Source organism: Myotis yumanensis, unplaced genomic scaffold (genome assembly GCF_028538775.1).
Source record: "Myotis yumanensis isolate MYYU_CA2020_CCGP unplaced genomic scaffold, mMyoYum1.0.hap1 SCAF_3, whole genome shotgun sequence".
NCBI classification, from domain to species: Eukaryota; Metazoa; Chordata; class Mammalia; order Chiroptera; family Vespertilionidae; genus Myotis; species Myotis yumanensis.
Genome location: NW_027223754.1, coordinates 161,222,859 through 161,235,121, shown reverse-complemented (window position 1 = coordinate 161,235,121; position 12,263 = coordinate 161,222,859). Strand labels below are relative to the sequence as shown.

At 50.1% G+C, this 12,263-nt stretch overlaps 1 protein-coding gene across 5 annotated transcripts; it reads right to left on the bottom strand.

Annotated features, from left to right (window-relative positions):
- Positions 1 to 2,144: 2,144 nt before the first annotated feature.
- Positions 2,145 to 9,151, bottom strand: NFE2 (nuclear factor, erythroid 2). Of its 5 annotated transcripts, none has more exons than XM_070407718.1 (3): positions 9,088 to 9,151; positions 4,652 to 4,821; positions 2,145 to 3,403 (listed from the first exon to the last, which is right to left on the bottom strand). In XM_070407718.1, the coding sequence occupies exons 2-3, from the start codon at positions 4,763 to 4,765 to the stop codon at positions 2,396 to 2,398; spliced, it is 1,122 nt and encodes a 373-aa protein (XP_070263819.1). In that variant the 5' UTR covers positions 4,766 to 4,821; positions 9,088 to 9,151; the 3' UTR covers positions 2,145 to 2,395. The 5 variants fall into 5 exon arrangements, with proteins under 5 accessions (XP_070263819.1, XP_070263821.1, XP_070263822.1 ...); XM_070407720.1 differs by lacking the exon at positions 9,088 to 9,151 and adding an exon at positions 7,457 to 7,478; XM_070407721.1 differs by lacking the exon at positions 9,088 to 9,151 and adding an exon at positions 6,522 to 6,543.
- Positions 9,152 to 12,263: the final 3,112 nt, after the last annotated feature.

Genomic DNA, 12,263 nt, shown 5'->3' with positions numbered 1-12,263 from the left:
GCATGGCATTGTCCTCACTATGTCTCATTCTTTGAACCAGAGCTTATTAGGTGCTCAGTGAATTGCCTTTATGAGCTGGATTAGAATGAAAACTGATGTCCCTCAGGGCAGCCTGCAGTCGCCAACCAGTGGTCCATGGGGTCCGAAAGGTTTGTAACCACTGCCTTAGGAGAGTAATAAGTTTCTGAACAGTTGACCCCAGGCCCTGCCCTCTACAACTTGGTCCCACATGTTCAGTTTTTTGGAAGAACAAAAGTTGACAAGTGTGGACTCTTCAGATCTATTAGGAAGAGAGAGCTTTACTTTCAATTCCCTAAACTTGGACTGTTTTTCAGAATGTGCAGATATGAAGATTTCACATCTTTGACCACTTTTCTGCTTTTGTCTCACAACTGTAGTGTCGCTATCAAAATCTGGAAATAGCCCTTGCTGGTTTGGCTCAGTGGACAGAGCATCGGCCTGCGGACTGAAGGGTCCCAGGTTCTATTCCAGTCAAGGGCAGATGCCCAGGTTGCAGGCTCAATCCCCAGTGGGGGACATGCAGGAGGCAGCTGATCAATGATTCTCATCAATGATGTTTCCCTTCCTCTCTGAAATCAATAAAAATATATTTTAAAAATTATAGAATCTGGAAGATTTCCCCATTGGAATGGAGCTAGTAAAGTTGAATAGAAGTATAAATAGAAGCAAAATGCCAAAATAAGTTTGTGTAATTCAGGGCCTGAGAAGATTGGGAACTACCCAACTCCAAGGAGATGAAAGTGTCAGAACTTGGATGTGACATCTGAAAATTACTGTTTCAAGAAAATTATATTGAAAAAAACTCTATTGAAAAAATACACACAAAAGGCCCTTGGTCTTCAAGGATCTAGAAAAGGGTGGGGAACAAGAAAGTGTCTAACATAACTAGGGAGATAGAAAATTTCACAGGCCCTGGCTGGCTTGGGGGTTTAATCCCCAGTTAGGACACGTGCAGGAATCAACCAATAAATGCATGGGTTGGTGGAATGGTGGGTCGATGTTTCCTGTTCTAAAATCAATCAATAAAAATTTTAACACTTGGATTGCGGGAAACGAGTTAAGTCGGCTCGCGTGAATTGCGCGTACTCCGCGGGAGCCGTCTTAACTCGGTTCATATAGATTTGCGGTGGAGTGCGGGAAACGTGTAAACTCGGGCCGATTGTAACTGCGTATTGCCAAATATTTGTTTGTTTGCCGTTCACAAAGATACCTAAAAAACTATTAATTTCTATTTGTTTTGATTTATTATGAAAATTTTATTTTAAACTTTAAAAATATGTGTATATTTTTAGGTAATAAGTATTTTTTGGGTTTTTCGTATTTAGTTTATATATATCGAATTATTTATGTACTGAATAGATAAAAAAATGTCTGTGATTGAATAAATTTTCATTTTTTACACAAGAAACCGAAAATTTCATTTCAATCGAACCCATACTTCAAAAGATATAGGCATTTTAAACTAACTCTGATTTTGCGCGGGAAACCTAAATAATTGCCCGCGCCATCTTATATTTTGGCGGGAAATTCACCCGACACCGTAGTGTTAAAAAAGGAAAAGTTCACCAAAATGCATATGGTGCTCTACTGTGGAGCAGGTTTTACTCAGACTTGGGTGTGAAATCCCCTAAAACTTAGACGTCCAATCAAATTCTCATTCCAATCAAGAGTTGCTCACTCGTCATCTTAGGGAGCTCTGGAATATTCCCCCGCCGGGCTGAGGGAGTCCTATGGAATAGGCAGGAGGAGGGAAATAGAAAAAAGGCCTGTGGGTATTCTAGGCTCCTGTGTTCCAAAAATTGAGAAAGGGAAAGCCTAAATAAGCTTCAGGGACCTTGCATAGAAGGTCTAGCCAGCTTTGGCAGCAATCTCAGCTCTATAAATAGGGGGCCACCAGGGAGGTGGAGTTCCTCAGATCATTCACGGCCCCTGGCTCTGAAAAGGATGAAGGTGGTAGATCGCATACTGCTAGAGCCAAAATTGTGCGTGCCACTCTTTCACAGAGCTATGGGGGAAAGAAATGAGCTGGGCAGGATTTCCTCCCCCCAAAACCAAGAAATGAGCTCTGAGGAGAGCTCCGCTTCATCACCCTCCCTGGAGAAGGAAGACACAGTGGAAAACTATTTCTGTAGAGTGCTTTATAAACCAAAGCTCAAACAAGAGGTGGAGGTTAGGACCTGGGGAGCTGAATCACAGAAAGATTCCAGCCTTCCCCTCACATACTTGTCTCACAGCCAGCCTCATTGAACACACCTTGGACCTAACATGTCAGGTTTTTCACTGTTGTCCTCTTCTGGGCCTCAGGGTCGGGGAGTTCCTTTATGAGAAGGGAATGAAGGGAATCTCCATCACCGGTCCGCCCAGTTGGGCCAGCTCAGTCTGAGGCTTCCATCTTGCTTCCCCGGGGCACAAGGAATATGGCCCCATCAGCAGCCTGTTGCAACGCATACTCTTCAGGGGAGTAGTTGTTGCCAGCTTCATCCCGAAGGTGCTGGAAAATGTCACGGTACAGCTCGGCCAGCTGTTGGCGCATCACCTCTAGGGTCCTGTCGGCCTCCCCACGGGCCCTGAGCAGCCGCTCCCGCTCACTGCCCAGCCGCTCCAGCTCCCGCTCCAGCTGCACGATGGTTTCCAGCTTTCTCTTGCGACAGTTCTGGGCAGCCACCTTATTCTTGCCCCGCCGTCGAATGTCCCGGACTAGTGCCAGCTGGCTTTCTGTCAGCGGGTACCGTGCCAACAGCTCATTAAAGTCATCTACCGGCAAGTTGACAATCTTGTCCGTAGGGAAGGGGATCTTCATGGCCAGGGCCCGACGCTCATCCCGACTCCCTGCCTCCCCCCGTGCAGTGGGCTTGGCTCGCACAGGGCCTGAAGAGGGCTCTACGGCTAAGGGGGTCTCAGCAGATGGCAAGGCATAATTGGGGTGGGCCAAGGAGTTGGGCATAAGTGAGTAGGGGTACTCCACCGGATACATCTCTACATACTCGCTACGCCGCCGACCAGCCTCTGTCCCCTCCAGCTCAAGAGATTCAGCATCACTATAGTTAAGGGATAATCCTGAGTCGGATTCTGGGTCTTCTTGAGGCTTGGGTGGCTCCGCTGGCAGCCCAATATCCAGGAGGGCTAAGGGGTCTGGGAGGGGTTCACTGAGTAGGCCTGAGAGGCTCAGTGGCTTTGAGACTGGGATGGCCATGTTGCCATAAGAATATGGGGGGTCTGGGACATGAGTTGAGGATACTGGGAGCTCATAAGGTGGTGGAGGAAGGGGGAAGCCAGCATCTGGGTGGATTGAGCAAGGACAGTAAGTTGGGAGTGGTGGGGGCCCAGGGTATGGGGCTGGGGCTGGAGGCTCAAACGACGGCTCGCTTGGAGCATTTAGACCCTGCAAGAAAAGACATAAAAAGAGATTTGGAGACAGGCTGAGGAAGAGAACCAGCTCTCTCAGGACCAAGCTCGGTCCTTCTGAAAGACCCAGTGAGATAACAACCAAGGAACAAAAAGGCACTAAAAATCATTGAAAGCGTCTTGTAAAGTTGCAATGCAAGTCTTCTAAGAGGAAAGCAGTTTAAACAGGAATGGATATCACTGAGGACGGACTTCAGAAAGAACTAACATATGGAATCTCCTCCTCAGGAATTCTTACTGAGTTGAAATGGCTCATGTTTATTTCTTTCAGGAAGACAAGGAGTTGTTATCCAAGATGACCCCTCAGAACGCTTTCCTGCTGTGGTTATCTAGGGTCAAAGGGTCAAGTTCAGGTCCTGGCCATGCCCTGGGTGTCCAGCAGAGGGAGCTGCTGTGTGGGAGCAGGGCTTAGGGCAGATCCCGGGGGCCCATGCGTAGTGGTAGGGGAGAGAGAAAGGGTCAGGCGCAGAGCCAGTTCCATCTCACCCAGCTCCGGAGTGGGCAGCTGTGTCACCCTGGGGGCTAAGAGGCACCTTGGGGAGCCCGCGCCAGCTCTACCCTCCACTCTTCAGTCCCTCTGCCCCTACCCAGGTGCAGAGAGGAGGAGAGAACATGCTAGAAACAGGGCCCCCAAACCACGTTGGGGAGCCACCCTGCTCTAGCCCAGCTGGGGACAAAGACCTTATTGTTAGGCCAACAGATACCCCTTTGTCCACTAGCAGGAGGAGAGGACCCTGGCATAGACTGACCCCCCTTCCTGAGGCCCTTGAACTACTGCTCAGCTACCTGGGGGAAAGGGGCCCAGCTGCTGAGGGCAGAGGGAGAAAATGAAGGGAGAAGACAGCAGGATTGGAGGAAAGAGAGGTCAGAATAAAAGAAGGTGAGGAAGGGAAGGCGGGGCCAGAGGTGGGGTAGAGAGATGTGTGCAGAGTGGCTGCTGAGAGCATACATTCCCCAGTCAAATCCTTCCTTCCCCACCACTCCTGTCCCCTGCTCTTCCACACCCCTTCCCCTTAATGTTCTGGTCTAACATCCAGATCTCCCTTCTACTTCAGCCCTTCCTTTTCCAGTGCCTGGAACATTTCCAGCTTGAGACCCTGAGCCCTGCTTGTTCAGGCCCCCTGTCTCAGTCCCAGCGAGACTCTCTGCTTCTCTACTCTTCCCTGCCCCCGCATCCTCCCCCCGCCCCACGCCCCCCCCCACCCCCGCCCCCAGCTCCACTCACCTGAAGCTCAGTGATGGACATGATCTCTTGCCAAGTCAGTTCCATCTCACCCAGCTCCGGAGTGGGCAACTGTGTCACCCTGTTCCTGCTCTGCTGGGGAGGACACGGGGGCATCCTACTGGGCCAGGGCCTGGTCCAGGGTCCCCCAAAACCCAAATGGCCCCAGCAACCTGTATCAAAGGAGAAATGGGGTTAGGGCTCTCCTACTAGGGGGTCAGCAATTTTATCCTGCCTGCCTCCAGAGAGAGGCTCCTTCCAATGTACCTGAGAGGAGAGACCTCATCCCCTCCCCCTCACGCTAGACTCATCAACCAGCTCCTCAAGCTAGAACGTCTTTTTCTGCAGTGTGACCTCCACCTCCTCTGCTATGGCTGTAGTCAGTTCCTTTGGGAGCACATTAGGTCTTTACCCTTTTTTTTAGACAGGATGCCTTCTCTTTACCCTATTTCTTTCTCCCCAAAACTGTATCACTGGCTGGGGCAGAAGTCACATCTTCTGGATTTTTCCTCCCCATTTTCTGAGGCAACATCAGGGATCACTCCTGCTTTCCTCCTCTGTTCTCAGTTTTAGGATCTCAGCCTTTTCTTCCCAAGATGAGAGCGAGTGCCTGGGGATCCCCAAGGAGTGTGTTGTGGGAAGAACCACGCAGACAGTCCCTCCCCTTCTCTGAGATATGGCCCAGGCCTGGTGCCTGATAGCTGCCCTGCCCTCTCCTCCTATCCTGGCCCTGGACTCCCCTGCCTGGGCCAGATAAGAGGTTTATCAGCTGCAAACAGCAGAGGAGGAATGGTCTCTGGAGTCACTGGACCTCTGCCCTGTGTCCCTGCAGGGTCATCTTGTCCATACCCCAACCCACAGCCAGGGACCTTTCCTCTTCCAAGGTAACAAAGATGTATTAAGCATTTGTCAAGAACTGTACTTGTGTTTTATAAGCATTCGTTTATGAGGCTGATTTTCACCAAGATCCTATAAGGTCCATTCAGACATTGAAACCCAAGCTGGTAAATAGCAGAGTCAGGTCAGGCACCTCTACTGACTGAGTCTACTCACGGCTAGTCTAATAGCCTATATCGCCTTCTAGGTGCCTTCTTACCCTCTGTCTCCATACCCCAAGCCTTTAATAGTGGTCTACATCATCGATTCTTTCTGTGGGATCTCAGTCTCTTTTTTCCTCTTTTAGGGAATATCTCTATAGAACAGTGGTTCTCAACCTGTGGGTCGTGACCCCTTTGGCTGTCGAACGACCCTTTCACAGGGGTCGCCTAAGACCATCCTGCCTATCAGATATTTACATTACAATTCATAACAGTAGCAACATTACAGTTATGAAGTAGCAACGAAAATAATTTTATGCTTGGATCACAACATGAGGAACTGTATTTAAAGGGCCAGAAGGTTGAGAACCACTGCTTTAGAGCCTTGAATACATATTCCCCTCCAGCCCCTTTTCTTTTGATCTGGGCTCTAGCTGCAGGTCTGCCACAAAGTAGCTGTGTGATGTTGGGCAAGTCATCGCACTTCTCTGAGCCTCTTTCCTCATTTGTAAAACTAGAGTGTTGGACAAGTGGAACTTGGAGGTCCCTTTCTGCTTGGACAGCTTAACTTTCTCAGCAAACCCTCACCTCTGCCTTCATCTTCTCTCTGTCAGTCTTCTCCTCATCCTACCTCCCTATTCCCTGTCACCCGTTTTCCCTGCATCTGTTCTCCCTGCCTTCGGCAAGAAATTCCGAGTAAATTTGGCAGGGACCTCCTGATCTCTTAAGGCCGGACACTACTCCCTACTCCTGTCATATAAGTAGAAGCAGTCAGGCTAGGGGGAGGGGAAACAGAAGAACAGAGGATGGGACGGAATGACCTCAAATTGCATGACCTTAGATTACCACAAGGATGGCCTATTTGGTTATGGAGTCCACTCTTCGAGTCTCACAACATAATTAGAGAGAGCTGCAAATTATTCTTCAGAAAGAGGACCTCCTCCAGCCCCTGCCCCTACCCCCTTGTTCTATTGCCATCCCCAGAGCTGAGAGTTGGTATAGGCACAGGCCCCTGGCCATTGGGCAGAGTGGGTGGGGTGTTTATGTCTGTCCAGGATGCCATTTCAACACCGGAAATCCACCCTCCCCCACCCAGGTTCTGAAGGAAATTGCCCAAAGGCAAAGTGAATGGAGAAGGGGTTTATGGGGCAGGGACATTGGCTCTTGCCTCACAGTCCTTCACACACCCACCTACCCCCACCCTTTGTCTCTCCTTATATCTTCCTAGGCCTGACGCTTAGGTGCAATACTAAGATTCTGCCCTAGGAGGCAGGAGAAAGGTTCTCTGGCCTTCCAGATGCATGACCTTGGGCAAATTGCTTCTCATTCAGTCTCTTCCATTTAATGGAAACAGGATGAAGAACTTGCTGTGAGAGGCAGTAGATTATTTCTAGCTCAGGCAGTCACAAACTGTATTGTGCACCACACTACCTGGGTACTTGTAAAAACAGATTCCTGAAAGCCACCCCAGACCTACTGAATTGAATCCATCGGTGCGGGTACCCAGCAATCAACATTTTAACAAGTGCCCTGGTGTTTTTGAGACACACTAAACTAGTCCAACTGGCAAGTGGTCTCCAGGCTTCTCCTAGCTTCCAATCTTTGGCCCGGGCAACACTGGGTTCTGACTGCCCCGATGGCTGAGACTGGATATCAGCCTCTTCTCATGAAGACCAGGAGCTCAATCTCCACCTCACCCTAGGACAGGGAAATGAGAACCAGAGGGGAGCAGAGAGAAGCAAGAAGTTGGGGAAGGGGGAGTTGAGAGAACCTCGGCATCAGCTTTCTGATACAGTGGCAAGTTTGCACCAGGCCAAAGGGGAGGAGTATGTTTTTCCCTAGACACTCAATGATGGGTGGTGGCCTATATGCCAAGCATAGGCCCCTTGAGTCTTCGGATCCTACTCTCCTGAGGATCAGCCAGGGTGTAGCAGCCAGTGATATAAACTGGGGAAGAGAGTTCAGTGAGAGTTGGATCCAAAAGAACATCACACACACGCACACACGCAAGAACATCACAGAGGGTGCAGAAACTAGAGAATGCTGGGAAATGGAGTGGGGCTCCCTGTGTCCCTTTTCTTTTCGAATAATCAGTTTCCACTTCCCAGTTTAGTGGTCACACAGCCATCTTACTCCCCAACATTGTGTATCAGGTAGGACTGGAGGCATCTCCAGGGACTATAATCCACCCTCTTTATTCTCATCCTGATGGTCCTGATGGTCATACCCAGAAAGCTCTCATCACAGTCCCTGAGTACTCACAGAATGACGCGGGGCTTTTTGCTTAGGGATACAGGAGGACCAGTTAGGGAGGGATGCTGGGGAGAGGAAGACATTGGCCTCAACTGCTGTCCGGAGCTCTAACTACCTTGACAAGGCAGAGGGGGCGCTTGCCTCTAGGAGCCTCTTCTGAGGCTTACTAGGCCACTCTACCTTTACAGGTGTCAACAGAGGCAGTGAAAGAATGAAGAGAGATCAGTGAAACTTGGGGTGTGGAGTAGCCAGTAAGCAACCTACTTGGAGAGATTAGGAAGAATCCCCGAAGAGGGAGAGGGACACATAGATGAGGGAGAAACAAAGGGAATGGAGGAAAAGGAGATGGAGTTGATCAGAACGAGATTCAACCTCCTGGGGACATACATAACTCAAACAGGTGAATGGGAACAAGGGGGAGAGGGACAAGTGTCTGCCATCCTGTCACATGGTCCCTAGACCCCAAACTGCAGTCCTTTGGGGGCCAATGACTAGAGTCCCAGCCCCAGCCCCTCTCCCCTTCCACTGCTTCCCTGCCCACTCCCTTTCTGCTGCCATGAGTTCCAGGTACAAGGAACTACACTGGGGATGGGACCCTTCCGCTCCCCTCCAGTCCAAGCTGATCTCTATTGCCCAGAGAAGAGAAGGGCAAAGGGAGGCAAGAACTAGCACCCCACCCTCCCACCAGCACATCTTGCTGCAACGACACTTCCAATGTCTCCAATTCCTCAGCCTCCACCAAACCGTCCCAGCCGGCTGGACAGGGCAGCATGATGAAATGGCCAGGAGAAAGAATGGTACTTTCTCCTGGGAGTCTACGATCTTCTCCAGGGCAACTAGCCTGCTGAAGGGTTACTCAGGGTCATTCTCCAGCCCCTCAGGGGTGCCTCAGCGGACCACCGTCTGGTCCCCATGCACAGCCGTTCAACCCAAGAATCCCAGAACACTCCAGAAGCCATCTAGGTCTTCTCCCGGAGGAGTTCCCAAAGATGTCAAATTCCTAAACCAGGGGCAGCTTGGGAAGGTCTGATATCTCTTAAGAACATGCCAAAAGTTGGGTATTTCCTCCCTTTTCCTCCTCCGCCACCCCGCCCCCAGCCTGTCTCTGGATCCCACTAGAATCCCCCTCCCACCCCGCCCCTCAGGCACCTGTGGCAGGCTCCAAGTTGGGTGCAGAGAGAGATGAGGCTCCAGGTGCTGTCTCTGGGGAGGCTGGGCCTGGGCTGACACCTCCTTCGCGAGGATCCCTGCTACCTCTGAGAACCTGGGAGGTCTGTGCCCCGCCCCCTGGCCATTGCTGAGCGCTGAGTCTGCAGGCTGAGCACTGAGCACTGAGCAGAGGAAGCTGCTGGGCGGTGCACCAGCCTCCTCTATGAAGCCCTCGGCCGGAGTTCTCCGTCCTTCCTCCAACCCTCCCCTTTCCCTGTGGCCCTCCTCTTCTCCTGCCCCTTCTGGCCAAGGGAGGAAACTTGAGCCCGGTGTGGTTTCTGCCCACACCCCACCCCCACTCTGATCCCAGCCAGCAGGGGCACACATGGCTTCAAGCCTCTCCCAGCCCTCCTTTTGAGCCCAGGAGTCCAGCCAGGTCTGTGTTTCTCCCATGCACATAATGAGTTCCAAGCGGATGTTCCACTCCAAAGTGACCTCTAAACGTTATACAAGCTGTAACCTCCTTCCCCCTGCTCGCTTGACTCTCTCAGGGACAGGGAAACTGAGTCATAGCAAGGTGGAAGGGTGCTGAAGAAAAGGGCCAGGTCTCTCGGCTGTTTAGGCAGGTGGGCATTTAGGGCTCTGCTTTTATTTAAGGAACGCCTGGGTTCTGGGAAAGGGGTAGGGGAGCTATTTTGGGGAGAGGCAGCGGCTGCTTTGATGTGTCCTTTCACCTGTAGCCTTCTCCCCTCCCCCTACAGCCTCAGATGTCCTAGGACAAAGGCCTCTTTCTTGGCCAGGTTTGTTGACAGTGTGAAGGGAATTGGTGTGTGTGTGTGTGTGTGTGTGTGTGTGTGTGTGTGTGTGACATTATTCACCTCCCTTAAAGGGGACCCCAGGTGCCCTCTGTCCTCCTTTCTCCCAGGCAAGACACCCCAACCACAAGGCAGCCACATACCCTGGGCAGGCCAAGGCATGTGTGTAGGATATCAGCTCTGTGTCAGGTCAGAAAGTACCCCTAGAAGTCACTCTTCATCCCTTGCCTTCAACCCACAACCCAAGTCCCAGGCCAAACATCTCTCTCCAGAGACTAGGAGAAAAGAACCTTGCTTCCTCCTACCTCTTAGTGGCTTTCAGCTCTAAGGAAAGTCCTTCCTATGTCTAGCTTCAGTCCTTACAGCTGCAACTTACCCTTTTCCTCTAATTCTTTTTTCATATGGTGCTCAAGTTAAATTGGAAACAGTTAAAGACTGGGGAGGCAGACAGATGACACCCCAAAGCAGGTTTGGCATTCAGCCAGTATTCTCTGATAGGATTGTGTTCACTGTTAAAACAATGAAAATGTTCTGTCCCACTTGATAAAAAATAGCCGCTGGGAACCCTCCAAATATTCCCCCCCACCACATCAGCCACCCCAGTTCTCTCTCAGGACCCCCACAACCCAGCAATACAACTAAGCAATTCAAGTGGCAATGCAATACCACCTCGTTTCAGCCTCCCTGCAGCCTGTATGTGTGGAATTTATCAATGCTCATGCCAAACCTATGGTTAAATGTTTTGAATTCCATCCTTATCCCAGGAAATCATGATTCTACATGTATGATCTATGTAGGACAGGAGGTGACCCAGGGCTTCATTGCATGTTACGTGTGGGTTCAGAATCTCTTGATGACTTGGACATGAATCTGGGTCACAAACTCGCACATTCAGATATAGCTCTCTCACTTGCATACTTATTTGGGCACCCACAGGGGATTAGGAGTGGTGATAGTCACACTGATGGCTGATTAAATAATGATATCAGGTTATAGCTAGTCAACAAACATTTATTGAATGAAAACTACCAGTCAGGATACTGTGGCATTGTAGATACAACTATGGATACACAAACCTATTCATTTATTCATTCATTCAACAAATATTTATTGACTGTCTACTGTGGGTCACACTCCAGGAACACAAAGATGAGTAAGACAGTCCATGTCCTCATTCATAGTCTAGCCGGGGAATTACACTAATAAAGTTCTGTAGCCCTAGCTGGTTTGGCTCAGTGGATAGAGCATCGGCCTGCAGACTGAAGGATCCCAGGTTCGATTCCAGTCAAGGGCACATGCCCAGGTTGTGGACTCGATCCCCAGTGGGGGGAGTGCAGGAGGCAACTGATCAATGATTCTCTCTCATTATTGATGTTTCTATCTCTCTCTCCCTCTCCCTTCCTCTCTGAAATCAATAAAATATATTTTTTAAAAAATAAATAAAATTCTATAGAAAGTACTATGAAACTGAATTTCTGTTTGGTAAAATTCAAAGAAGACTTCACAGGGGGGGTGAAAATTGAGCTGAGCTGTGGAGAATGACTAGGGGTTCACCAGGCAGAGAAGGGGAGAAGGGTATTCCAAGCAAAGGTGTGAAGGCACGGAGGCATAAAACACAGCCTAGGACTTTGGGTGGGTGTAGGGGTAAGATGTAGTAGAAGATAAGCCTGGGAGGTTTGACTGGGGCTAGATTGTAAACGATCTTGAAAGTCAAGCCAGGGAGGTTGTATTTCATCCTGTAAGCAATAGGCATTCATAGAAGCATTTGAAGCAGTTTACTACTTATTAGGGGGACAGACATGGACAGGTAGGCTGAGCGAAGTGAATAAGCAGCCTTCACTCAGGCAACGAGTCGGGCGGAGGTGTCTCTCCCACCTTCCCCTCACTCCCCTCCTGTAAAAAGAGGCCGTTACTGCGGTTCCCAGGCTGTGTGCTGCCTCCAAACACCCTTTACAGCCCTTGGGGTGAGAAGAGCTCCTTTAGCTCCCTCCTCTCAGATTTCTCGTGTCCAGAGTCAACCCCCTTCTACCTTAAGTCTCCTTTGCTTAATGTAAGATTAACAGGGGATTAGGAGCCTGAATGGGTTGGATAGTGCCTGTGGCTTGGCACTGTACGATACCTAAGATTTTCTTATCCCTCAAGATTCCCCCTCTTCAGCAAAGGTAGCAGAGACAGAACATGGAGAAAAATGTGGCCACGTATCTTTACTACTATACCATTCCTCATCCCTGCTACTCACCCACCCTCCAAAGACTGACTTCTTGTCATACCCCTGCTCCATCCACCCCCACCCTCACCCAAAAGCGTGTGCACACCACCACCAGCATCAGGTCAAGCCACAAGCAATGTTGCCAAACACCC

Bases quoted from the DNA above. Each gene is read 5' to 3' on its own strand.
- NFE2 (XM_070407718.1), bottom strand. From the start codon at position 4,765: ATGCCCCCGTGTCCTCCCCAGCAGAGCAGGAACAGGGTGACACAGTTG. The intron at 3,404-4,651 runs GTGAGTGGAGCT...CTTTTCTTGCAG, and splicing joins TGTCCATCACTGAGCTTCAG to GGTCTAAATGCTCCAAGCGA.